At 41.2% G+C, this 26,539-nt stretch overlaps 1 protein-coding gene across 2 annotated transcripts; it reads left to right on the top strand.

The window, feature by feature from the left end:
- Positions 1-11,320: 11,320 nt before the first annotated feature.
- LOC135540350 (coiled-coil domain-containing protein 92-like) lies at positions 11,321-26,132 on the top strand. 2 transcript variants are annotated; one of them, XM_064966949.1, is made up of 4 exons: positions 11,321-11,474; positions 15,896-16,069; positions 19,427-19,468; positions 21,927-26,132. In XM_064966949.1, exons 2-4 carry the CDS (start codon positions 15,934-15,936, stop codon positions 22,715-22,717), a joined length of 969 nt encoding a protein of 322 aa, XP_064823021.1. In that variant the 5' UTR covers positions 11,321-11,474; positions 15,896-15,933; the 3' UTR covers positions 22,718-26,132. The 2 variants fall into 2 exon arrangements, with proteins under 2 accessions (XP_064823021.1, XP_064823029.1); XM_064966957.1 differs by having other exon boundaries at positions 11,321-11,486.
- Positions 26,133-26,539: the final 407 nt, after the last annotated feature.

Here is a 26,539-nt window from a genome sequence, read left to right as displayed (position 1 = left end):
AAAAAATAGAAACTTGGCAAATGTAATGACTTTTTCAGAGTTTTAGGGCATTTAGCTTTGCCAACCTCAATATAATAACTGTAAAACTATTACAACCTGAAAAGTGTTGGTATTGGCAGCTGGTCAGAGCGGAGGCAGTAAAACCCAGCCTTATTAGATGCTGTACTGCCACATCCATAATGTGATTGGATTTCAATGGTATTTCAGGGCATCGGACACAGCAGGTCTGAGTGTCTCTATTAACTCTGATGTGCCAACTAAGAGCCTATCATCCTCCACATTCTTCATTCTCCAGTTAACTATTTCATGTTTGTTTGTTTTTTGACTGCCTGCTGATGTAACAAAAGCTTAATAGTTCAGTCAAATGACTTTCCCGCCAGTGTGACCTGGCTGTGCCTCCCTATGACAGTTTTGGGCTCTTTTCCAACACCCGTCTGTAAGGCATCACTCTGAACATGTCTGAAGACACAGCTAAATTTAGTGTTGTTTTAAAGAATGTATTTCCTTGCCTTCGTAATAAAATAAAAATCTCAATCTGCAGTCCTAGTGGGCAGTAAATCACTGGCACGTTTATTGGGCCTGCCAGCTTGTTAAAGGAAATCAGACAGTGGACAGCTCTGGCATGGGGGAGTGCTTGGGAAGTGTGGGGAAGGACATTTTTCAGCTGGACTTATTCAGCACCCCATCACTGTTACAGATACTGTACACTGATTCTCCTAAGTGAGATGTGTGGACCTGCTTCTTTTTTTCTGGACAATCTAGTTCCTTTATGAAACTTTGGAACACAAAAAGTCCAATTCTTGACCTACAGTGCCTTCGGAAAGTATTCAGACCCCTTGACTTTTTCCACATTTTGTTATGTTACAGCCTTGTTCTAAAATAAAAATAAAAATCTAAGTCAGCAATCCACACACTAGACCTCATAACGACAATGTGAAAACAGGTTTCGATTTTTTTTGCAAATGTATAATTAAAAAAACAAACTGAAATACCTTATTTTTTTTCATTTACCTTTATTTTACTAGGCAAGTCAGTTAAGAACAAATTCTTACTTTCAATGACGGCCTAGGAACAGTGGGTTAACTGCAGAATGACAGATTTGTACCTTGTCAGCTCTGGGATTTGAACTTGCAACCTTTCAGTTACTAGTCCAACGCTCTAACCACTATGCTACCCTGCCGCCCTACTTATATAAGTATTCAGACCCTTTGCTATGAGATTCAAAAAATGAGCTTCGGTGCATCCTGTTTCCAAATAAAATGACATATTATTGGTCACATACACATGGTTAGCAGATGTTATTTTGAGTGTAGCGAAATGCTTCCATTGATCATCCTTGAGATATTTATACAACTTGATAGGAGTCCACCTGTGATAAATTCAATTGATTGGACATGATTTGGAAAGGCACACACCTGTCTATAAAGGGTCCCACAGTTGACAGTGCATGTCAGAGCAAAACCCAAGCCAGGAATTGTCCATAGTGCTCAGAGACAGGATTTTGTCAAGGCACAGATCTGGGAAAGGGTACCAAAAAATGTCAACAGCATTTAAGGTCCCGAAGAACACAGTGGCCTCCATAATTCTTAAACAGAAGACGTTTGGAACCACCAAGACTCCTCTTAGAGCTGGCCACCTGGCCAAACTGTGCAATCGGGGGAGAAGGGCCTTGGTCAGGGAGGTGACCGAGAACCTGATGGTCACTCTGACAGAGCTCCAGAGTTCCTCTGTGGAGATGGGAGAAACTTCCAGAAAGACAACCATCTTTGCAGCACACCACCAATCAGGTCTTTATGATAGTGTGGCCAGACGGCAGCCACTCCTCAGTAAAAGGCACATGACTGTCCCCTTGGAGTTTGACAAAAGGCATCTAAAGGACTCTCAGACCATGAGAAACAAGATTCTCTGGTCTGATGAAACCAAGATTGAACTCTTTGGCATGAATTCCAAGCGTCACATCTGGATAAAATCTGGCACCATCCCTATGATGAAGCATGGTCGTGGCAGCATCATGCTGTGGGGATGTTTTTCAGCAGCAGGGACTGGGAGAGTAGTCAGGACTGAGACAAAGATGAACGGAGCAAAGAAGAGAGAGATCCTTGATGAAAACTTGCTCCAGAGCGCTCAGGATTTCAGACTGGGGCGAAGGTTCACCTTCCAACAGGACAATGACCTTAAGCACACAGCCAAGACAACACAAGACTGGCTTTGGGACAAGTCTCTGAATGTCCTTGAGTGGGCCAGCCAGAGCCCAGACTTGAACCTGATCGAATAACTCTGGAGAGACCTGAAAATAGCTGTGCAGCAACGCTCCCCATCCCACCTGATCGAGTTTGAGAGGATCTTCAGAGAGGAATGGAAGAAACTCCCCAAATGCAGGTCTGCCAAGCATGTATCGTCATACCCAAGAAGAATTGAGGCTGTAATCGCTGCCAAAGGTGCTTCAACAAAGTACTGAGTAAAGGGTCTGATTACTTATGTAAATGTGATATTTTTTAAATATTTTTTTACATTTGCAAACATTTCTAAAAACCTGTTTTTGCTTTGTCATTATGGGGTATTGTGTGTAGATTGATGAGGGGAAAAAACTATTTAATCAATTTTAGAATAAGGCTGTAATGTACTTTCCGAATGCACTTTTTGCCCAAAAGGTTGACAATGCAAAGCATAAACAAAACACAGCAGTGTAAAGGGCACTGAGGACTTTCGCAAAATAAAGCCAATGTCAGGGAAGGAGCTCTACACATTGATTAATGTCCATGGCCATACACTCAATCATTGCTCGATAATAAAGTTGACATAAAACATGTTGAAACTGGATAAAATAATGTAGCGAATTCATGGTATGTTTAAACAGCTGATACGTTAAATCAAGGCAGTCTTGGAAGGCACTACAGCTAAATATATTGGAATGTGTTTTAATAAATTAATGTATTACTCAAACATTATCTTTGGCTAATCTTTTATTTGGGAGAAGGAATCTACGTCAATATAAGGACAACACAAAACACACCACATTTCTGGTCCGGAGCATCATATCCAATTCTTGCAGCAAATAAAAAAGGGAACTGGTATAGGCTACAGCTGCAAACAATATGTTTATGAAAAGATGCTTTTCCTTTTCCTAGAATGGAATGAAAGTGACAGATGATTATCAACAGCCTCTCCTGGAACCTGGTGTCCTGCTTTTCCGTGAACAGGTGTCTGAGTGGCACACACAGTGACACACTCACTCCCAGTCATGATTCAGTGCTTTAGACAGAGCCTGGTCTCATAGATTAGCCGTAACATAGTAAATGTAAATCTGGCAAACTGAAATTTGCATGATATGTTCCTTTTGATATGGTTACATAAGACAGATGCTTACTTAAGGCAAAAACGAAAGTAGGGTGGTTGGTTGGGCTGGATGGGTGTGCATATAACGCAAATGTCTAGCAACCCAAAGGTTGGGAGTTTGAATCTCATTATAGACAAATTTATCATTTGAACTAATTAGCTAATTTTCAACTTCTTACTACTTTTTTAGCTACTTTGCAACTGCTTAGCATGTTAGCTAACCCTTCACCTAACCTTAATTCGTAACATACTGTACAGTGGCAAGAAAAAGTATGTGAACCCTTTGAAATGACCTGGACTGCATAAATTAGTCATACAATTTGATCTGATCTTCATCTTAGTCACAACAATAGACAAACACAGTGTGCTTAAACTAATAACACACAAATTATTATATTCTTCTTGTATATATTGAATACATAATTTAAACATTTACAGTGTATGCTGGGAAAAGTATGTGAACCCCTAGGCTAATGACTTTTCCAAAAGCTAATTGGAGTCAGGAGTCAGCTAACCTGGAGTCCAATCAATGAGACAAGATTGGAGATGTTGGTTAGAGCTGCCCTGCCCTATTAAAAAAAACTCACAAAATGTGAGTTTGTTATTCACAAGAAGCATTGCCTGATGTGAAACATGCCTCAAACAAAAGAGATCTCAAAAGACATAAGAAAAGAATTGTTGACTTGCATAAAGCTGGAAAGGGTTACAAAAGTATCTCTAAAAGCCTTGATGTTCATAGTCCACAGTAATACAGTGTCTATAAATGGAGAAAGTTCAGCACTGTTGCTACTCTCCCTAGGAGTGGCCGTCCTGCAAATATGACTGCAAGAGCACAGTGCAGAATGCTCAATGAGGTTAAGGAGAATCCTAGAGTGTCACCTAAAGACTTACAGAACTCTCTGGAACATGCTAACATCAATGTTGACCAGTCTACGATATGTAAAACAATAAACAAGAATGGTGTTCATGGGAGGACACAATGGAAGAAGCCACTGCTGTCCCAAAAAAACATTGCTGCACGTCAGCTACCTCGGGGCCTGGACAGCTTGCTATCGTTGACGTAAAAATTAATTCCCAAGTTTATCAAGACATTTTGCAGGAGTATGTAAGGCTATCTGTCCGCCTATTGAAGCTCAACAGAAGTTGGGTGATGCAACAGGACAACATCCCAAAACACAGAAGTAAATCAACAACAGAATGGCTTCAACAGAAGAAAATACGTTTTCTGGAGTGGCCCAGTCAGTCTGGACCTCAACCTGATTTAAAGTGCTGTGGCATGCCCTTGAGAACTGAAACAGTTTTGTAAAGATGAATGGTCCAAAATTCCTCCTGACTTTTGTGCAGGTCTGATCCACAACTACAGAAAACATTTGCTTGAGTTTATTGCTGCCAAAGTAGGGTTAACCAGTTATTAAATGCAAAGGTTCACATACTTTTTCCAACCTACACTGTGAATGTTTACACGGTGTGTTCAATAAAGACATGAAAACATGTAATTGTTTGTGTTTTATTAGTTTAAGCAGACTGTATTTGTCTATTGTTGTGACTTAGATAAAGATCAGATAAAATGTTATGACCAATTTATGCAGAAATCCAGGTAATTCCAAAGGGTTCACATACTTTTTCTTGCCACTGTATATTTAGCAAATTCGTAACATATAATACAAATTGTAATTCGTAACATATCATACGAAATGGGTGATGTACAGCCACAAAGTAATACATATCATACGAAACATAAGATATCATACTAAATGGAGTGTCTCAGATTTACGTACAGAATAATATGGAATGCTCTGAGACCAGGTTGAGACCCAGGATTGCAGACTGCTTCTCGATGGGAGTTTATGATGGCCAAGCTCCTTGTTTTACTTGGTGAGTCTCTCACCCCTCACTGAGCTATTTTAATACTTGTTATGATATATAAATAACTCTAACAGCCTTTAAGTAAAACAAATCATGAGGAAGGTATGAGACTGAGGAATTATTTTTCACCTCAGAAGGGTAAAGAAATATGCTGGAGGAAGAATGTCTAACCCTCACCCCAACTGGTTGGTCTCTCCTCTTGATAGAAGGATGTAGGACGTACGCCAGAAACACTCAAAATAAAGAAGAAAATAATTTAATCCCTGTCACAAACATGCCAAAGCCAGGGATCGATTAAGGCTGCTTCCCAAAAATAACATTTCAGAGGGAGACAATAATTACATTTATTCCATGAAACATTTTCCCCATTCATTTGAGACACTTTCTTAGGTTGGTTATGAAAATTGATTTCTTGTTTTTGGTTCCTATCGTTTTACGTGGTAGCTTTGCCACTGTGGAATTCCTCTTGCCAGAGATAATACGGTAGCTTTGTCTGAATGTGAGGTGGGAAAATGGTGGGTGTAGATAAAATGTCCACTGTTCTCACTGTTTATGTACAAAGGTCAAATAATCTGAGGACCTGAGCAGAGCTGTTATGGAGTGTAAAGCTTTGTGAACTCCTCCTGTCACTTAGTGCTTGACAAAGCAGGCAGAAGCATACTGGTAACTGGCTGCACCAGCTCGCCTACTCTACTTACAGTATAATAGTAGTAGCCCTATCTATAAGAATAGGCCTACTTCTAAATAAAATAAATGATCAATTAGTTGTCTGAATAGGTAAAACTCTTCTAGGAAAATAGTACATTTTCCCCTTAAATTCCTCCTCTCTTTAGCTCTGCTCATTATTGGTCAGCAGTCCACATTTTGCTGGGAAGGTGAAATAAGTGTTTTGATGTTGATACCTTATTCTTTTACTGTCAATGGTCTATAAAGATTTAACCTATGTAAATGTTTGATAAATGAGCTTTCCTGTTTGGATACTAATTTAGAACAATGACAACAAATGACAACTTTTGAAAGTAATAGAGAAGTTATGTTCAGTTCCAGATATTGGCCAAAAAAAAGTGGTATTCCAATTTTAGCTGAAATTAAAATCAATCTGCATTATGTCAGTCTTCCCATGATGACTGTAGGCCCACACATTGTTATCGTTGCTCATTGTGTCTTCATAATCACTTGTATTATTAAATTGTACTTTTCTATTATTTCTCTATTTTCTTTCCCTCTGCTCTTTTAGTCTACACCTGTTGTTTACGAAGCATGTGAGGAATAACATTTGATTTGAAAAGGTTTAGGTGGGCTGAAGGGTGTAACACTATGTTGCATATGGGGGGGTCCAGGTCAATGGGTTCCGGGGGCAACAGCCTTCCTTTAAAATAAATAGCTGTGAAATGGTTGTTTCTGGTGAATTTGGAAGGGAATATTTTTCCAAAACTTTCCTGATAATTTCGTCAATATATCCAAACCACAACGGGAATACCAATAATTTCTGTATTACTTTAAAACTGTTGGTCAGTTCAGAAAGTAACCACGCTTGGCAATTTGAGATAGTCAGTTCTGGGGTGCGTTCAGTTCGATTGAACGTTTGCTACGTTGCATAATGGGTTGTAGTGAACAACATGATTCTCCAAAAACATTCTTCAATGTTCTTGAACAGACTTTGGTGGGTGTGGCGGGTGTGACTTGAAGCAATGAATTACATATTTGAATGGCAGCGGTGCATTTTAAACCCACAACCCAGCACTGTTTCTGTTTAATTGAACATTGAATTACATTTTGTTTTGTACTGAACACAGCTCTGGTTACTTTTCTACTCCAAAATTTATGAAAATATAATTTTCCCCTCCAAAAGGGAGCCTAAAAACATATTGGTCCATATTATCAGGCTGGTGTGTTATTAAGCAGGATCACATATAGCCCAACTGATGCGACATAATGTCTATAAATAAATAGGTTGAAGATGGGATTGCCCATCTGTTTTTATGGTAATCATTAGCTAGATCAGTGCTTCCCAAACCTTTTCTGTCATGAACCCATTTCATCATGGGGGAACATCATATGCCCCCTAACCACCCCACAAAAATGCAGTATAACAACACACAAAATGTGGGGTTCAACAAGGATTCTTCTAAGATCCTCAAAGTTCCTTGAAGAACCTTACAACTCTTGCCTCTGAAAAATAAGGTTCTTCCAAGAACTCCATAGGAGATGAGGTTAATTGAGGAACCTCTTTAGTTCTTCTGGGTTCTTGCAGGAACCTAACTGCCTAACTGAAAAGTTTTGATTTGAATTTGAGATGACAACATTGTACATGCACTTTACTGAAAAATGTAAAGATCTCCTCACTTTAAGATAAGGTGATACCATCGATCATTTCATATTTGTGCAAATGGTTGTGTTGTTTGACATGTTTTCTCTTTTAAAAATGATTTCTAAAACAGGAAATGGACATAATTCAATGTATATCAATCAACAAAGAGGTAAGAATAGTTAAGAATATGTTAAAGGCTATAGCTCACTTCCATAGGTGTCTGTGTCTGCAGGTATACTGACGAGGAGTTACACAAAGGTATGTAGCCTGGAATTGGCATTGGTTTGCCTCATAATGTTATGCAGATTACATGTATCATCTACAGTTAGTTGTAATGAATGGTTCCTCTAAAACCTTCTAGGACACAGTCACAGCAACCTTCGACCTCTTCAATGAAGATCTGATATACCTTGTCCATAATGTAGAGGCCTATGTGTGAAAACTGTTGTAAAAAGTGAACCGTTTTTTCATTGACGGTTACCACAAAACCCAAGTTATGAATACGGTTGTGTGCACATTTTGTTAACCATCTGTATAATTATTATTTATTGTATACAGACTTCACCCTTCCTACAGAATCCTTATGGCTATAGATATCCTACAGAGGACATCAACACACCAGAGGATATACTGTACCCATTGGACTTGGGACTCTGCTGGGAGTTTACCTCATATTTAGATTTTTCAATTCTGTTTTGCCACAAAAATCATAACAAACACTGACAACTAAACGATCGTGTTATTGTTGTTATTGTTATGCTTATTATTATTATGAATAATTCCCAAAGGGTTATTTAAATAACTTATAGGGGTTCCCCCGGTTTAAATCTATTAAAGAACCCCTAAAGGATCCTCCAGGAACCTGTCCTTTTTAAGAGTGAATACATTTCACTCACCAAGAACTAGTACATACAAACACCAGTACCTGGTTATCCTTCCATATTGAAATCAAGAACAAAAAAATGATGAAGATGAAATAAACCAGTTTAGTGCTGTGCAATGTCACATACATCCCTATTAATGAAGACTAGGATGGGCCAATTTCTTTTGTAGATTTTCTCAATTGATATAAAATATAAAGATGGTTCTGGAAGTATTCTTATGGGGATTTTTAGGTTGCATAAACATCATGAGTGCTTGCTCTCCACAATTTTGGCAGTCAAATTTGTTTTCTAAACAAGTTTGTTTTCTAAGCATGCTCCCTCTGACTGGGGAGAGAAACAGACTTGCTTGCAAAGCCACTACACAACACTAAACAATACATTTCTCGTAAACAGGTTATATGCTACAGTAGAACAGTCAGGACAGTAGGCAAAATTAAGAGGAGTAAATAGACCAAATTATTAGGGTGAGGCACAAGGGCTACTAACATCTTACTACACAACATACACTTAGTGTTACTTTCTTAGCTATAGTATATATATCTCCCTGGCATATTATACCATTTATGAAGCAGTATACAATACATTTTGGGACTCACATTGTTGTGATTGGCTCACTTGAACAGGTAGGTGGTGCGGCTGTCCCCAAAGTTAACAGTCGTTTTGAACACGGCACAAATCATGCCTCATTGACAGCATGACCAATGTTGAATGTCTATCATTTTAATCCCAGATTTGGGACCACACAGCCACTGATTTCCTCCAAACCACTTGTTGAATTTGTGATTTCCAACTTGTTGTATAATGTTTATGACCAATGGTCGAAGATCACTGGTACGTTTTATCTATAATTCCTCTTCATTATTTCTCTTCATTTGACAAGGATTAAAAAGGATTTACCAGTAGATTGTCGACTTGATTCATGATGATGACTAGCTAAGATTGTGAAAGTATGAGGTTGACATGATCAGTCCAATCAAAGCTACTGTACATATAACGTGATTTGACGTCATTTTATCTGTGGGCAATGACCTTGAGCCTTCTTGGATGGGCACTTCTATGGCAGCAGCTGAAGGGATAGAATTTTCAAGGTCTGCTCTTACACTTGGCAGTGAGGTAAAGTCTCCATGAGTGACAGAACACCGAGCCAATCACGGTGCAGCGCTCTGTATTTTCTGCTGGCTTGCCCCACCACCACAGAAAGCACTGAGTTAAGCTGAAACATCTGCATTTTGGACCTGCTTTACTCAAGAAAACAAAAAAAGAGACAATGATTCTTTCTATACTCTTTACTAACTCAATGATATATATATTTATTCTTTCTAACACTGTTTTCAATCTGATGTGACACCTATTAATGCCAAAATAACATGCAAAACAGGCATGCCCCCCAAAATGTGCCCACCTGCCCTGAATAACGGGTTACCACTGCTTGAGCCTACTACCTGAGGTTCAAATAGTCTTTCTCGAATTCTTTACCCTACTTGAAATTAGTTGTTTTAAAATTTATAATACTACTAAAGTTATCTTTGAACACACAAACTTGAGTCCAATATGCCATAACAGTTACCAATTATCACTCCCTTTGAGAAATTCCGCTCACACAATAGATGCGCATGTTGTCACTTGGCAATAGAAACTTTCTCCATTGGAAAAAATATAATGTTCTATAGAATTCTTACTCGTTCTTATGAATGTACCATGCTAACTGTGACTGTGCTTTATTTGTCACAAGTTAGTTCACAGAAGTAAGGGTTTGTTAAGGAGAGAAAGACAGGAACTAATGCTCTGTTCTCCTTACAAGTCTTGCGCATTTTTCCCTCTTAACAAACCACCGCCTCTGAGGACCGGGCCAAACCAAAAGCATAATTGGCGGCGGGGGGAATCTAATCATACAATTAGGAATTGTGTCGTGTAAAGCCACAGAAAGTCAGTAGCTGCGGTGGGAAAATAATTTCTAAGCCTTCAAATTCATAATGGTCATCATGACCCCCTTGTCCCCCCCAAGTTTGCGCCTGGCTGGGCTGCTGCTTTGCACTACTTACCTGGCTACACATCCACATCGCTGCGGCCAAACGCCACGTTTCTTACTGCACGTCAAAGGTCCCTTCTTGAAGCACTGCTCCCTCTGCTGTCTGGTGTTGTCTTTTTTATTTTTTATTTATGGTAACCTTTATTTCACTAGGCAAGCCAGTTTAAGAACAAATTCTTATTTACAATGACGGTCAAACCTGGACGACGCTGGGCCAATTGTGAGCCGCCCTACGGGACTCCGAAATCACGGCCGGATGTGATACAGCCTGCTGTATGTTATAATGAACAATTTGGGTCTATTATTTTTGTCGAGATATTTTATCTTTAATTAATATTTAAATATTCATAAAGTGTAAATTAATAACGTTTTTTGGTTCATTTCCTAATTACACAGAAGTGACCCCTCACCAGTTTTGTATGCATAACTTACCTCCTCTCTTCGTCGCTAGATGGCTCAAATTAATCATTTTTGTGTGAACAGTGCCACGTTCGGTTGACAAACGTTGTCGAACGTTGCAGATAGAAATACCCTGCTTGTTCTAAATAACATATTTATTTCTGAACGTTCCAAAACGTTGTGTCCTGCTGAACGCGCCCAGCGAATGAGCCAGCGGTGTTCTGTTTCTATGGCAATGACACTTACGCCCCAGATACAGCTCGATGACATGGGTAGCAACCGCCAGGTTTCTCAATTACATTTTAGACTAAAATCAAATTTTCTTTGACACATTTATACATTTTCATACATGTATTCCCATCTATTTCAGAGTGTCAAATCATAAGTCATAAAACAAACGAAATGTTCTTGAACATTCATTCATTCTTGAACTCCTTTCAGTAGTATCCCATGATGCATCGCCTTATTTTGTTGTAGCTGAGGGTGATAAGAAGACTGACACAGCCCATCCATCCTGTTTCTGCCGACAGAAGAGGAGCGTTTGGCGTCACCAACGATAACAATGCCAAACATGGCAGAACGGATTTAGCCACTGTAGCAATTACGACAAGAATTTATATATTCGACGATATTATCATATTTCTTTAGGGTAGGTATCACGGTAGGTTGTTAAATGTATAAACCCTTTTCCTCTCTGTTTGGTCAGTGGTAACACAGCAGCAGGACCACTCCTCGATTGAACCTGCCTCTCTGGTTAACGTTATCTATATGTCTATCTAGTTAGCTAAATTAGCATAGCTATCTATCTATTTGCAATGGTTCATTTTTTTTGTCATGCATTGTTTTGGAATGGTAAAATGCAATGGGGCCATGGTGGACATAACACGATCTTCAAATTCACATTTTCATGCAGCAAAACTAGAGCTAGCTTCCAATAACTTTAGCTTACGCGTCAGCTAACGACGATTTTCTTGGTTGGATAGCTACCTAGCCATGTGTGACTGGATAGCTACCAATAAGTAATACTAGCTGACTTGCTGGTTGGTTGGCTACACAATGCCAAACGTATTTAACGTTGCTAGCTATCTATGACACGTTTAGCTAGCTAGCTATTTAGATTTGGAATGCAATAAGACGATGTTGTTTACAAACATGTTGAGTGGCCTTAACCAATTGTTATGGACCGTTCAACGTTCGTCTCAATTACAGTGAACATTAAATTAAACAATTAGTTAACTACGGTATATGGCTAACATTAGCTAACTAGCTTTGCTGTCAAATCGATTTTGGATTGGAAAGTGGTGGTTGGTTGTCAGAAGCGCGTGTGATAGTCGGATCGGGTGCTGTCCGCAATGCAGGTGCTGAAACCTGAGACGCTCTACTATAATTTTGTCGTAGGGCAATTCCACGGTAGCAGGATGATGCTGGGAATATGTTCACTTTAAAATGTATGCCAAAAAAAACTAAATATTGCAAAGTTAAACTAACCATTACAACTCTGTGCACGACTTCTCACAATTTCCACTGAAAATTGTACAAAAACCGATTTACTTGTAGAACAGAACAGTTCTATAGTTGCCATGGCACGCTATTAGCATCCTAAGCACAGAGTGCCTGTAAATCCGTACATATTTTGTTATTTTTGTGTTTTTAATTGTTGTTTTTTAAAACAAATTAGTTTTTGATAATATTTCATGTGTCTGCAGATTGACTGAAAGGTCAAACTTTTTGGCTAGCCTTTGTTTGAAAGACGCATCTGGACATATTGTTCCACCTGGCTGCCAATTCCTGATCTTTTGAGAACATAATTTGAGGAGTTGCGTGAAGCATGAGAGGAGTGGGAGGTGGAGGAATACAGCAGAAGGCTTGTAGAGAGGACGACTGGCTACTATTCTGAACTTTGTGTTGTGAGCTTTCTGGAACTCAGAGCTGCTGAGGCATCACCCAAGTAGATGCTGCACAGAGTGGAAGAGGAGAAGTCTCTGACTCTGGCTGGTTCCCAGACTTCCCCTCTACAAGATCATCAGCAGACTCCATCACCATCATCTACAATTCTCTGTATAAGCACCCTTCACTCAAGCCATGAACTGACCCTCTCCATCTTTGGAGGATGACACTATCAAAGACTTGTGCTCTATTGGTTGACCTGTCATTATATATTGCTTGTTTGATTTTTGCTCTTGAAGCGATTTGAGATTCTATGAAAAGTGCTTTAGAAGTGTAATATGCACAAGGCCTACTTTTAACAATTTCCAAAGTTTTACAAAAACACATTTACTTGAAGAACAGTGCAGATGCAAATTTTGATAAAAGGACTGCACAAACTCATTCTGTTATCAAACTTTGCATCTGCACTGTTTTTCAAGGTAATGTGTTTTTGTAAAATTTTCAGTGGAAATAGTTACAAGTAGGTCTTGTGCTTATAGTTGTATAGTTTGTTTAACTTTGCAAGCATTGGATTTTGTGTAGCATAACATTTAAGTAAAATATATGATTCTCAACCTCATTCTGTTATCGTGGAATTGCCCACTAGCATAAGGTATGTCTGACTTGCTTTTCCATTTGAATGACTAATGAATCCTACAAGGACACATTGTCTTATTGCTGCAAACCCAACTGGCTACCTGGCTGTTATGTTGAAAAGGGGTACTGTATAGATTTATTTTGGCACATTTTCTAGCAGATAAATAAATATAGGCTAAATGTCTTAATTGATTCTCCCAAAGCACATGGAAAGTTAATTCTGTCAACTGGAACAAAGTAGCCATTCAACAAAGGCATTTGCTCCACACCCACCCATCATGGTCCATAGAAAAGCTGTGAGTTCATGATAGCTCCAGAATACTCTTGAGGCAGCACCTGGCTAGGTGATTCGTAAGTGATTTAAGTCTTACAGTAAGTGTGTGAGACTTCTCCCCGCTTTTTATCACAGTGGGTGTGTCTGGAGCGTTAATCTGTTTTAGCGAAGGATGGTAGCTAGTGTGTCTTGCTGCAGTTCATTGATTATTTATGTCTTCTGTGAGAGGAAATGCTTGTTGGCGTGTAAGGGGAAGGGAGAGAGGAAAGGGGATGTTTGTGTGTAAGGGGAAGGGAGAGAGGAAAGGGTAGTTGGTGTGTAAGGGGAAGGGAGAGAGGAAAGGGGAGTTGGTGTGTAAGGGGAAGGGAGAGAGGAAAGGGGAGTTGGTGTGTAAGGGGAAGGGAGAGAGGAAAGGGGAGTTGGTGTGTAAGGGGAAGGGAGAGAGGAAAGGGGAGTTGGTGTGTGAGGGAGAGAGGAGAATGGAGAGAGGAAAGGGGAGTTGGTGTGTAAGGGAGAGAGGAGAATGGAGAGAGAAAAGGGGAGTTGGTGTGTAAGGGGAAGGGAGAGGAGGAGAATGGAGAGAGGGAAGGGAGAGGAGGAGAATGGAGAGAGGAAAGGGGAGTTGGTGTGTAAGGGAGAGGAGGAGAATGGAGAGAGGAAGGGGGAGTTGGTGGGGAAGAGAGAGGAGAGAGGAAAGGGGAGTTATCACTTATCACAGATATTCCATTTTATTTTCAAAAGCAACATACATTTTGGATAACTGAGTATACCAAATCACGACAAAGGTAGAAAGAGGGTGGAGGGTTGTATGTTGATGGAATTACAATGTGATGACATTAGATAATGTTGTTAATTTAATTTTGCCCTGTAACGTCACTGTGTTATCGTATTATCCGTCGTGATGGGAAAGGATTCTGAGAAGTAACCAGGCTTACTGGCATGATCAATGGGAACCTATCAAGCATCAAGCCTGATGCTTGGAAGGGGTGTGTGTGAGTGTCTGCATCAAGGGTTTACAGGAAGGACTCAGGATTACTCATCTATTATAAATGATCTCTCTTAGTGCACTCTTTATGACACATCAGTCCCTCTCTCTTTCTGTTAATCTGCTGTGTTGGGAGGTCAACTGGTGTCCTTTGCTTCTGTACACACAGTGAGAGAATTTGACATGGCATTGCTATCACTGAAGAGCATGTCTTAAGAGGCGACACACTATTTATTATTCATATTAGTAAGATGATGATGCAATGGGGAGAAGCTATGAGATGTTTTATTGTAGCTTACTAATGTATTCGGGGGGAATGCTCTCTGCACTCAGAGGGGAAAATCAATGTGCTGTCTACTCTCGACTCAGTGGTTGTCTGGGAGAGATTGGAGACAATGGGGCTGCTGCTCTGTTCTGACTGACTGATGGTCTCTTACCTCACCCCTGGGTGCTGTCTCTGGCTGAGTACTGGATGCAAGGACGTCCAGGGAGGGAGGAAGGGAGGGAAGCAGGCCCAGCCTGCTGCTGGAGACTGGCTGCATCATGCCGCACCCTCTGTCACTGATGTTTGCTGATGTTCTCTCTGAAAGCATTCTGTATTTACCCTCAGCAGCCTCATGTGCTTTGTGTACTGAAGTGGAGGAGTAGCCTGAGGTTCCACCTAGAGTTTGTTTGTCCTTTTGCAGCCTCGTTTTTTGGATGATTTGTTGATGATGACTTATTCGGCCTATTATATACTGGATTTTTTTACTGTGTTAAAGTAGGCCTTTTGGCCAACCAACGGCGACACTGATTAATTGTTTCCCCCTGAGGTTTGTCTTCCTGATGATAAAATCAATAGCTCGACATCAGCGTTTGTAAGCCAATTAGAGTAAGCAAAAAAGGTATGAGCCTATGTGCCCCCTCTCTCCTGGCAAAAAGCATTATAACGGTATTGACTGAGTAGCATTCCAAAGATAATCTCGAGATCGATAGTGTGCTATTTATAAATAAATAAAATATCCTGTTTTATCATGTTTGGGCATTAGGCTAGTCAATGACTACTTTATCAAGCCCAAGCAAGTGGCCAGGAGTTTGGATGGATTTGATGGAATTGTCTTGTAGTCGTAGTGGCTGTTCAGTGTATCGTCCAAAGAGGATTATCATGTTCACTGTCATTGGCAGGCAAAGTAAAGCTTGAGCACATCCCAGATGTCTATGGGTGAAAGGGTGAGCATTTAGGTTCAGCACTGAACCCCAGATAGTACGACTCGTTTTGATGTTGTCTGTTTGTCGCCTGTGTTTGCAGGTCTCTAGGACTGGTGTTTGTCTGCTGCATTGTCTGCCATGGCATCCCACAATGGTACCCTGGAGAATCAGCTGCACAGCGCCCAGAAGAACCTGCTCTTCCTCCAGCAGGACCATGCCAAAACACTGAAAGGTCTACATGCAGAGATCCGCAGACTACAAAAGCACTGCACAGGTGAACATGCTGAACCTCAAATTGAACATGAACTGTGGCCACTATACCTAAATACATACACTTCATACTGCTACAGAATATAAAAACAAACTAGTGCAACCAAAAAAAATGAAATTTTGAACACCTGGATTGCAATCACACTAGATAGACTATTACATTCTGAGTCATACATGCTGAATACTCATTTACAGTTCTGCCTGAACAACATGCACAGTTACATTAGATCACAGAACAGCAGCACTGCAAAGTTGAACAGGATAAACATGAACAGAACACACCAGGGATCTTCAACTGGCGGCCTGCAGGACAAATGTGGCCCACAGACTTTTATTTGGCACCTAAATGTTTTCTGAGCCCAACATTTACATTTTGTTATTACATTTGTTTTTTTAGACATAAAAGACTAGATATTTACCTCAATCATTTGAATTCAGAAAATGTATTCCCAACTGTTTCCACTCATAATTAGAGAGACATACACTACCGTTGAAAAATTTGGGGTCACTTAGAAATGTCCTTGTTTTTGAAAGAAAATAACTTTTGCCCATTAAAATAACATCAAATTGATCAGAAATACAGGTGTAGACATTGTTAATGTTGTAAATTACTATTGTAGCTGGAAATGGTTGATTTAAAAATATATATATATATTTATCTACATTGGTGTACAGAGGCCCATTATCAGCAACCATCACTCCTGTGTTCCAATGGCACGTTGTTAGCTAATCCAAGGTTATCGTTTTAAAAGGCTAGCACAGCTGAAAACTGTTGTTCTGATTAAAGAAGCAATAACACTGGCCTTCTTTAGACTACTTGAGTATCTGGAGCATCATCATTTGTGGGTTCGATTACAGGCTCAAACAGGCCAGAAACAAAGAACTTTCTTTTGAAATTCGTCAGTCTATTCTTGTTCTGAGAAATGAAGGCTATTCCGCATGAGAAATTGCCAAAAAACTGAAGATCTGGTACAATGCTGTGACCTACTCCCTTCAAAGAACAGCACTAACTGGCTCTAACCAGAAAAGAAAGAGGAGTGGGAGGCCCCCGTGCACAACTAAGCAAGAGGACAAGTACATTAGAGTGTCTAGTTTGAGAAACAGACGTCTCACAAGTCCTCAACTGGCAGCTTCCTTAAATAGCACCAACAAAACACCCGTCTCAACGTCAACAGTGAAGAGGCGACTCCGGGATGCTGGCCTTCTAGGCAGAGTTCCTCTGTCCAGTGTCTGTTCTCCCATCTTAATATTTTATTTTTATTTGCCAGTCTGAGCTATGGCTTTTTCTTTGCAACTCTGCCTAGAGGAGTCGCCTCTTCACTGGTGACGTTGAGACTGGTGTTTTGATTTTCCATAAAAAAAATCTGCCGTTTCCAACTACAATAGTCATTTACAACATTAACAATGTCTACACTGTATTTCTAATCAATTTGATGTTATTTTAACCTCTCTGGGAACGTTCGGGACGCTAGCGTCCCACTTCGCCAACAGCCAGTGAAATTGCAGGGCGCCAAATTCAAAATAACAAATCTCATAATTAAAATTTTTAAATTTTAAATATAAAGTTCTTGTTAATCCAACCACAGTGTCCGATTTCAAAAAGGCAACTTGTCGTCACAGAAAGCATTCAGCCATTTTCCAACCAAAGAGAGGTGTCACAAAAAGCAGAAATATAGATCAAATGAATCACTAACCTTTGATGATCTTCATCAGATGACACTCCCAGGATTCAATGTTACACAATACATGTATGTTTTGACCGATCAAGTTCATATTTATATCCAAAAACCTCAGTTTACATTGGCGCCATGTTCAGAAATGCCTCCAAAACATCCAGAGAAATTGCAGAGAGCCACATCAAATAACATAAATACTCATCATGAACTTTGATGAAAGATACATGTTTTACATAGAATTAAAGATACACTTGTTCTTAATGCAACCGCTGTGTCAGATTTTTAAAAAGCTTTACAGCAAAAGCACAATATTCAATAATCTGAGAAGTGTTCAGCCACAAAAGCAGGCCATACAGTTACCCGCCAAATTGTGGAGTCAACAAAAGTCATAAATAGCATTATAAATCTTCACTTTGCTGATATTCGTCGGGAATGCACTCCCAGGACTCCCACTTCCGCAAGAAATTTGTTTTGTTCGATTACGTCCATAAATGTCCAAATACCTCTGTTTTGTTTGTGCATTTAGTTCACTATTCCAAAGGCACAATGCGCGAGCGCAAAATCCAGACAAAGTCAAGAGTTCCATTACAGTATGTAGGAACATGTCAAACGATGTTTACAATCAATCCTTAGGGTCTTTTTATAATAAATCTACAATAATATTCCAACCGGACAATAGTGTATTCATTACAGAGGAAAAGGAAGGAACGGCGCGCTCAGCCTAGTTCACTTGTTGAAACAGCTCTTATTCGACCCACTTCCACAATAGAAACTTCAAACAACTTTCTAAAGACTATTGACATCTGCTGGAAGCCTTGGGAAGTGCAATCTGGCCCCATAGATACAGCATACGGGATAGGCAATCACTTAAATGAAACTACAAACCTCAGATTTCCCACTTCCGGGTTGGATTTGTCTCAGGTTTTCGCCTGCCTTATGAGTTCTGTTATACTTACAGACATCATTCAAACAGTTTTAGAAACTTCAGAGTGTTTTCTATCCAATACTACTAATAATATGCATATGTTAGCATCTGGGACAGAGTAGCAGGCAGTTTACTCTTGGCACCTTATTCATCCAAGCTACTCAATACTGCCCCCCTGTCACCAAGAAGTTAATGGACAAAAAATTATATTTTCTTTCAAAAGTTACCCCAAACTATTGAACGGTAGTGTATGTGGTTATGTACCAATGTAATCGAGGTTTGAAATGATTGTTTTTGTCTGTTTTGGGCTTCTTGTGTCAATTTGCAGTGTACAAATTATTTATAATTATGTTCCGGCCCCCTGACCATCCGCTCATGAAAAAAAAAAATAATAATAAAAATCGTCCTGCGGCTGAACCTAGTTGATGACCCCTGGACTACACCATAAGTAAAGCATGACACCCTGGGCCACAAACCAGAGCACACCACAACAGAGTGGCTAGCCAGGGCCAGGTCCATTAATTCCATCGCTCTGTGCTTTGGCCGATTTGTCAAATGTCCTTGGACAATCTACTGCTAAGCTGGCCTGTGACTCTCACTAATCCTGACCCATCTGTAGAGGCCTGCAATCTCACCTCTCTCCACTAGATACCTGCTTCTGCATAGGCTCTCTGAATAGCATGCTCCTTGATGCCACTGCACCGCTCCTGTCAGAGCTGAAGCTTTCACTTCCCGGCCTGATCCTCTTCTCTTTTCACAGACTTGACCTATGAGCTGACAGTGAGAAGTTCAGATCCAACAGGTAAGACGTTTCCCAGGCCTTCCTCGATCACGTGACCACAAGTACACACACATCCACAAAGGTATCGGTTTCACACTTCACATTCCATTGCTAGAGCAATTGACTTGACTTTCTCGCTCAATAACTAATAGCATAGTTATTGAGAGAATAGTATGGATCTTTACTGAGATTGGCAGGCAGGGTCAGTTAATTTTCACATGATTTTTCTGTAGATTTAATTCTGTGGGAATCGTTTCTCTCTGTGTTTTGACTTGACTCTGCTGTCATTGTCAAGTAATATAGGCCCTAGCAGTGCATTGTTGGATAGAGACATGGAATGTCGCCGATAATGTTTTACCAATTGCAATTACTTTGACACTGATTTCAATTTGATTGGAACACTTTAGAATTATGTGCTTTCAAATTAAATGTATACATTTTCTGCAAATTATCGTACTGGCGGTTGTATTGTTAATGATGTTATGTAGCCTATGTGAACTAAGAATCACTCTAAATAAATAAATAAATATTATGCTCTGCTTAACTTCACCCTGGCTGTTCAACGGTGACCGTGAACAGTCCAGGCCCTAAAACCTGCAACGCTATTAAATAAGACTTTCTGCAGCAGAACAGAAGCCTCTGTATTTCTTTGCCCTGGGAATGGGAGAAAGCAGAAGGCTAGGGCTGTATCCTGGGAACACTTTTCCACCCAGGAAACAGTGCGCTACAGCCGGAACCGCCTGCTGTTCAGGGCACTGTCCTCTTTTCACAGTCAGCTCATTGCCTAGCTCACAGCACAGCCCCCTCCCATCCCCCATATTACCATGGACATGTAACAGAGTCAAACAGTCTGAATTATATACACAGGAGAACTGCCCATGGGCCTGCATTAGAACCACATGGAGGTCTAACCTTGGAATCTGACCTGTAGGCTAGTAGACAGACTCAAAGAATTGATCAATAATTACAGGACAGCTATGCAATGGGGAAACAATATAGCAGTCAATGTGGTTGTTGTTAGATATTCAGTCAGTAATATAGAAACAGTGTTATCAATGGGAAGAGGTTAGCTCTGCCAGTAAACATGTCAGTGAACAGTTGTAACGAAGCCCTCCTACCCTCATGCTGACCTTTCAGGACATCATTACAGTCCTGATTAAGCCGCTGAAATAGCTCCATATACTAGCCAGAGAACAATGGGCTGATGCACACTCTGTAGCATCTCTAGCCATGGACCCAAGCAAAAAACAATGATAGGAAAGTAAAAACATCCTTTTGCTGAAATCGGAACTGTTTTAATCAGGTTTGATCTTTGGGCTACATTGGCTTGATATTTTATGTATTTTGTGCTACTGAATTATTGAATGGGAAATCAGTCAGTTCACTGTTACAGAATAAGAGTAGGTTCAGGTTTGATGACAGTTCACATGTCTCAATGATACCCTGTGAATCCTGTAATGGGGAGGTGTTCTCCCTGGCTATTTGCAGTGCAGACAGTGTGGTACTGTGGGGACTGTCAGAGACCGTAGCAGGTTAGTGTTGGACATCTTGCAGATTGCAGTGCAGGAAATTAGATGATGTGCCACAGCACTAATGCACAGTCTGCAACTTACTTAGTGCAGCAGGCAGGACTCCGCGGCTCTAGCTTGGGTCCAAAACAAAGACAACACCCCCCCCTCATTAAGCAGATAGGAAATATACCAGACAGCCCAGTAGAAAATCGACATACTCTAGTATTAGATGGTTGTGTTGGGTAGATATCATTAGCTAGGATCTACGGTATGATTTAGGCCTATCTATCTGATACAGAGAGCTAATAGCTAGGCTATATCTGTACCGTAGCTGATTGTGAATGTGTGTTTGATCCTTGGGTTGGGGGGAGGCGATGTGTGGGCAGTGTTGAGCTGGCAAGGGAGGAGGAAGGGCAATAATGAAGGTCAGAGGAGAGCTGTGCCCTTGCTATGGACCAGAGCTGTATTATGAGACAGGAGCTCTTGCCTCTCGCTCTGCCCACTGCTGACGAGTCTCTGTAGACATCCCTCTCGCCCACTCACATCAGCTGATAGACTCGATCCGTGGCCAGTGGGTGCACTTAAAGTGCCTATGGGCAATTAGTGTGTGTGTCGAAGGTTGGATGTACAGTATGTGTAGCCTATATTTTATACAAAATTGCAGTGTGTGTGTGTTAAGCATTATTAGGATTTAAGTGACAGCGTTTTGTATTTCATTTGTAGTATCTGACATGTACACATGCCTACGGTATGTTGACTGCAGATGGTAGCCCTACCAGACCCAAAAGGAAAACAGCCTTTTGTGTATTCCTTATGGAATATTTTGAGGGGAATGGACCATGTTTTATTGTGGATCCAAATGAAGCAGGCTGCTGTATTGGTGACAGTGAATACTGGGTTTCTGATGGTTGTGTTTGTTTAGTCTTCAAATACAGGTCTAACAGTGTGATTTGTTTGTGTTTGTGCAGACAGCAGTGAGGCACGCTGTAGGGAACTGCACTGTAAGTGTGAGGAGCTGGAGGCTCAGCTGAAGGTGAAGGAGGAGGAGAACACGGAGCTGCTGAGAGACCTGGAGCAGAAGAACGCCATGATCTCTGTCCTGGAGAACACCATCAAGGAGAGGGAGAAGAAGTACCTGGAGGAGCTGAAGATGAAGAGCCACAAGCTGGCTATCCTGTCTGGGGAGCTAGAGCAGCGAGCCAGCACCATCGCCTACCTCACCTCTCAGCTCCACACCACTAAGAAAAAGCTCCTGGCAGGCAGTTCCTCCGAGGCCAGTCCCAACGTCAGCCCTGTGAGCTCCTACAAGCCCACCCCTCCCCCAGCTAAAGACCGGCAGCCTGGCCCTGAGACCCCTCGCCGCCGCATGAAAAAGAGCCTGTCTCAGCCGCTGCACTCTGAGTTAACCGAGGTATACCGGCTGGGTTCTGATGGGAGGAGGATGGTCCTACGGGAGGCGGTGGATGCCATGCCTGACCCCACCCCCTTCCTGCAGGCATCTCGAGACACCCCTGATCTGCAGATGGTACGAGACCGGCCTGCTGTCATACCCCCCATCCCCTGTGATCGCTCGTCCAGCCCCCGCCACAGCCCGGCACGGGACCGCCAGCACCATGCACACGTGGGCGTTGCACACCGCACCCACCATTGCACCCCTCCCGTGGTGTCTCCTCAGCCAGAGCTAGAGATCCTGGCTGTGGACCAGGTCAATGGGGGCAAGGTGGTCAGGAAGCGCTCTGGGGCAGACAGAACAGTTTAACACACTCACACACAAGCGCAAGAAGGAGCATCACCTACTGTATAAATCACCTGCTTTTTATGCAACACTGCAATGAGCAAAGAAAGTAAAATGGAAAACAGACAAAAATACCACCATGCCAAATGTTTTGTTTTGAAACACGTGACTTACATCCTGTCCTTTTTTTGCTTTGTCTCATCTCACTCTGTCATACATTGTGCACATAAACTTATCCGCCAAACATCTGCATTATTGCCTGCTTACATGGTGAATCCATACACATTATCATTGTTACTACCAGGGGTGAAAGTATATTTCATTTCTTACCAGTGCGGGACTACAGAAATTACACAGTAGTCTACTTTGCTGACACGGACAAACGGCTCAATAAAAACAATGTTGTCTGATCCATATAATTGGCCTACGAAAAGGGGAGACACAAATACAATATGACGACCATCTAACCTAGAGGAGGAAGTTATTGTCCCAAAAAACAATTCGAACAAGTGGCACTGACCCAATGACAAAGACAGTAAATATGCGCACTGACCCAATGACAAAGACAGTGAATATGCACACTGACCCAAAGACAGTAAATATGCGCACTGACCCAAAGACAGTGAATATGCGCACTGACCCAATGACAAAGACAGTGAATATGCTCACTGACCCAATGACAAAGACAGTGAATATGCTCACTGACCCAATGACAAAGACAGTGAATATGCACACTCCAGGGATATGGCCGATGTTCTCCGCTACTGCCAATATGATATGCTACTGTTCGCACAATTCGGTTAAGAATTTTGATAACTAAAAGACAGATTGACAATATTTTCATTGTCATCTCTTTAAAGTAATAGCCAACAGTTTTTTCGCGATTGTACTTTTAAATATTGTGATATGCCTGGCTGGGTCTGTCCTTTTCAATGACAGTCACAACTCAATAATCATCAACATTATATATACACAGTTGAAGTCTAACGTTTACATACACCTTAGCCAGATACATTCAACTCCGTTTTTCACAATTCCTGACATTTAATCCTAGAAATTAAAAAATCCCTGTCTTCAGTCAATTAGGATGACCACTTTATTTTAAGAATGTGAAATGTCAGAATAGTTTATTTCAGCTTTTATTTCTTTCATCATATTCCCAGTGGGTCAGAAGTTTACATACACTCAATTCGTATCCGGTAGCATTGCCTTTAAATTGTTTAACTTGGATCAAATGTTTCGGGTAGCCTTCCACAAGCTTCCCACAATAAATTGGCCCATTCCTCCTGACAGAGCTGATGTAACTGAGTCAGGTTTGTAGGCCTCCTTGCTCGCACACACTTTTTCAGTTCTGCCCATCAATTGTCTCTAGGATTAAGTTCAGGGCTTTGTGATGGCCACTCCAATGCCTTGACATTGTTATCCTTACGCCACTTTGCCACAACTTTGGAAGTATGCTTGGGGTCATTGTACATTTGGAAGACCAATTTAACTTCCTGACTGATGTCTTGAGATGTTGCTTCAATATATCCACATAATTTTCCATCCTCATGATGCCATCTATTTTGCAAAGTGCACCAGTCCCTCCTGCAGCAAAGTACCGACACAACATGATGCTGCCACCCCCGTGCTTCGCAGTTGGGATGTTGTTCTTCGGCTTTCAAGCAAACATAACGATGGTCATTATGGCCAAACAGTTCTATTTTTGTTTCATCAGACCAGAGGACATTTCTCCAAAAAGTACGATCTTTGTCCCCATGTGCAGTTGCAAACCATAGTCTTGCTTTTTTTAATGGTGGTTTTGAAGCAGTGGCTTCCTTGCTAAGCGGCCTTTCAGGTCATGTCGATATAGGACTCGTTTTACTGTGGATATAGATACTTTTGTACCTGTTTCCTCCAGCATCTTCACAAGATCCTTTGCTGCTGTTCTGGGATTGATTTGCACTTTTCGCACCAAAGTATGTTCATCTCTAGGAGACAGAACACGTCTCCTTCCTGAGCGGTATGACTGTGTGGTTCCATGGTGTTTATACTTGCGTACTATTGTTTGTACAAATGAACGTGGTACCTTCAGGCGTTTGGAAATTGCTCCCAAGGATGAACCAGCCTTTTGAGGTCTGGAAAAATTACTTGTCATGCACAAAGTGATGTCCTAACCGACTTGCCAATAATATAGTTTTAACAAGCAATTTGTGGAGTGGTTGAAAAACAAGTTTTAATGACTCCAACCTAAGTGTATGTAAACTTCCGACTTCAACTGTGTGTGTTTGTGTGTGTCTGTGTATATGTATATATGTATATATATATATATATATATATCTCACACACACAAAAGTATGTGGACACCACTTCAAATTAGTGGATTCTGCTATTTCAGCCACACCCATTGCTGACAGGTGTATAAAATCGAGCACAAAGCCAAAGGATCTCCCATAGAGAAACATTGGCACTCAAATGGCCTTACTGAAGAGTTCAGTGACTTTCAATGTGGCACCGTCATAGGATGCCACCTTTCCAACAAGTTAGTTTGTCAAATTTCTAGAGCTGCCCTGGTCAACTGTAAGTGCTGTTATTGTGAAGTGGAAACGTCTAGGAGCAACAACGGCACAGCTCAGCCACACAAGCTCACAGAACGGTACTGAGGAGTGCTGCAGCGCATAAAAATCCTCTTCCCGAGGTTGCAACACTAGAGTTCCAAACTGCCTCTGGATGCAACGTTAGAACTGTTCGTCGGGAGCTTCCTTGAAATGCGTTTCCATGGCCAAGCAGCCACACACGAGCCTAAGATCACCATGCGCAGTGCCAAGCATCGGCTGGGGTGGTGTAAAGCTCGCCACCATTGGACTCTGGAGCAGTGTAAACGCGTTCTCAAGAGTGATGAATCATGCTTCACCATCTGGCATGTCCGACAGACTAATCTGGTTTTGGCGGATGCCAGGAGAATGCTACCTGTCCCAATGCATAGTGCCAACTGTAAAGTTTGGTGGAGGAGGAATAATGGTCCGGGGCTGTTTTTCATGGTTCGGGCTATGGCCCTCAGTTCTCGTGAAGGGGAACATTAACACTACAGCATACAATGACATTGTAGACGATTCTGTGCTTCCAACTTTGTGGCTACAGGTTGGGGAAGGCCATTTCCAGTTTCAGTATGACAATGCCCCCATGCACTAAGCGAGATCCATACAGAAAGGGTTTGTTGAGATCGGTGTGGCAGAACTTGACTGGCCTGTATAAAGCCCTGACCTCATCCCCATCGAACACCTTTGGGATGAAGCCCAACGTCAGTGCCCAACCTCACTAATGCTCTTGTGGGTGAATGTTCCAACATCAAGTGGAAAGCTTTCCCAGAAGAGTGGAGGCTGTTATAGCAGCAAAGGGGGGGACCAACTCCAAATAATGCCAATGATTTTGGAATGAGATGTTTGATATGTAAGTGTCCACATATTTGCTGCGTGCGCTGCCCAAATTGCGGGCACTTCCGACTGTAGCCTAGGCGATTTAAAAAAACATTTTTTTTAAAGAAGCTAATGATCCTCTATTGCCAAGTCATGCTTTTTGTTGTAATAGACTGTTTTGAATTATTTATTTAAGTATAGACAGGAGTAAGCTAATTAGGATATATCATTTTGGCAATTCAATGTACTTTAGGGAAAGCTTCCCCTTATGTTTAATGTGGAATAAACAACACCAGTCATTGTGTTTTCATCTGATTGTCAATCAGTCACTCAACAAAGGAGCTCCTGTAGGCTACTCGCGGACATTCGTCCACTCACAAAATAATTTCAACATCCAAACCCCAATAGTGCACTGTGCACCCACACTTTGATGAATGGAAAGAGACATCTG

This window comes from Oncorhynchus masou, chromosome 1 (assembly GCF_036934945.1).
Source record: "Oncorhynchus masou masou isolate Uvic2021 chromosome 1, UVic_Omas_1.1, whole genome shotgun sequence".
Lineage (NCBI taxonomy): Eukaryota > Metazoa > Chordata > Actinopteri > Salmoniformes > Salmonidae > Oncorhynchus > Oncorhynchus masou.
This window is presented reverse-complemented; position numbering and strand designations above follow the sequence as displayed.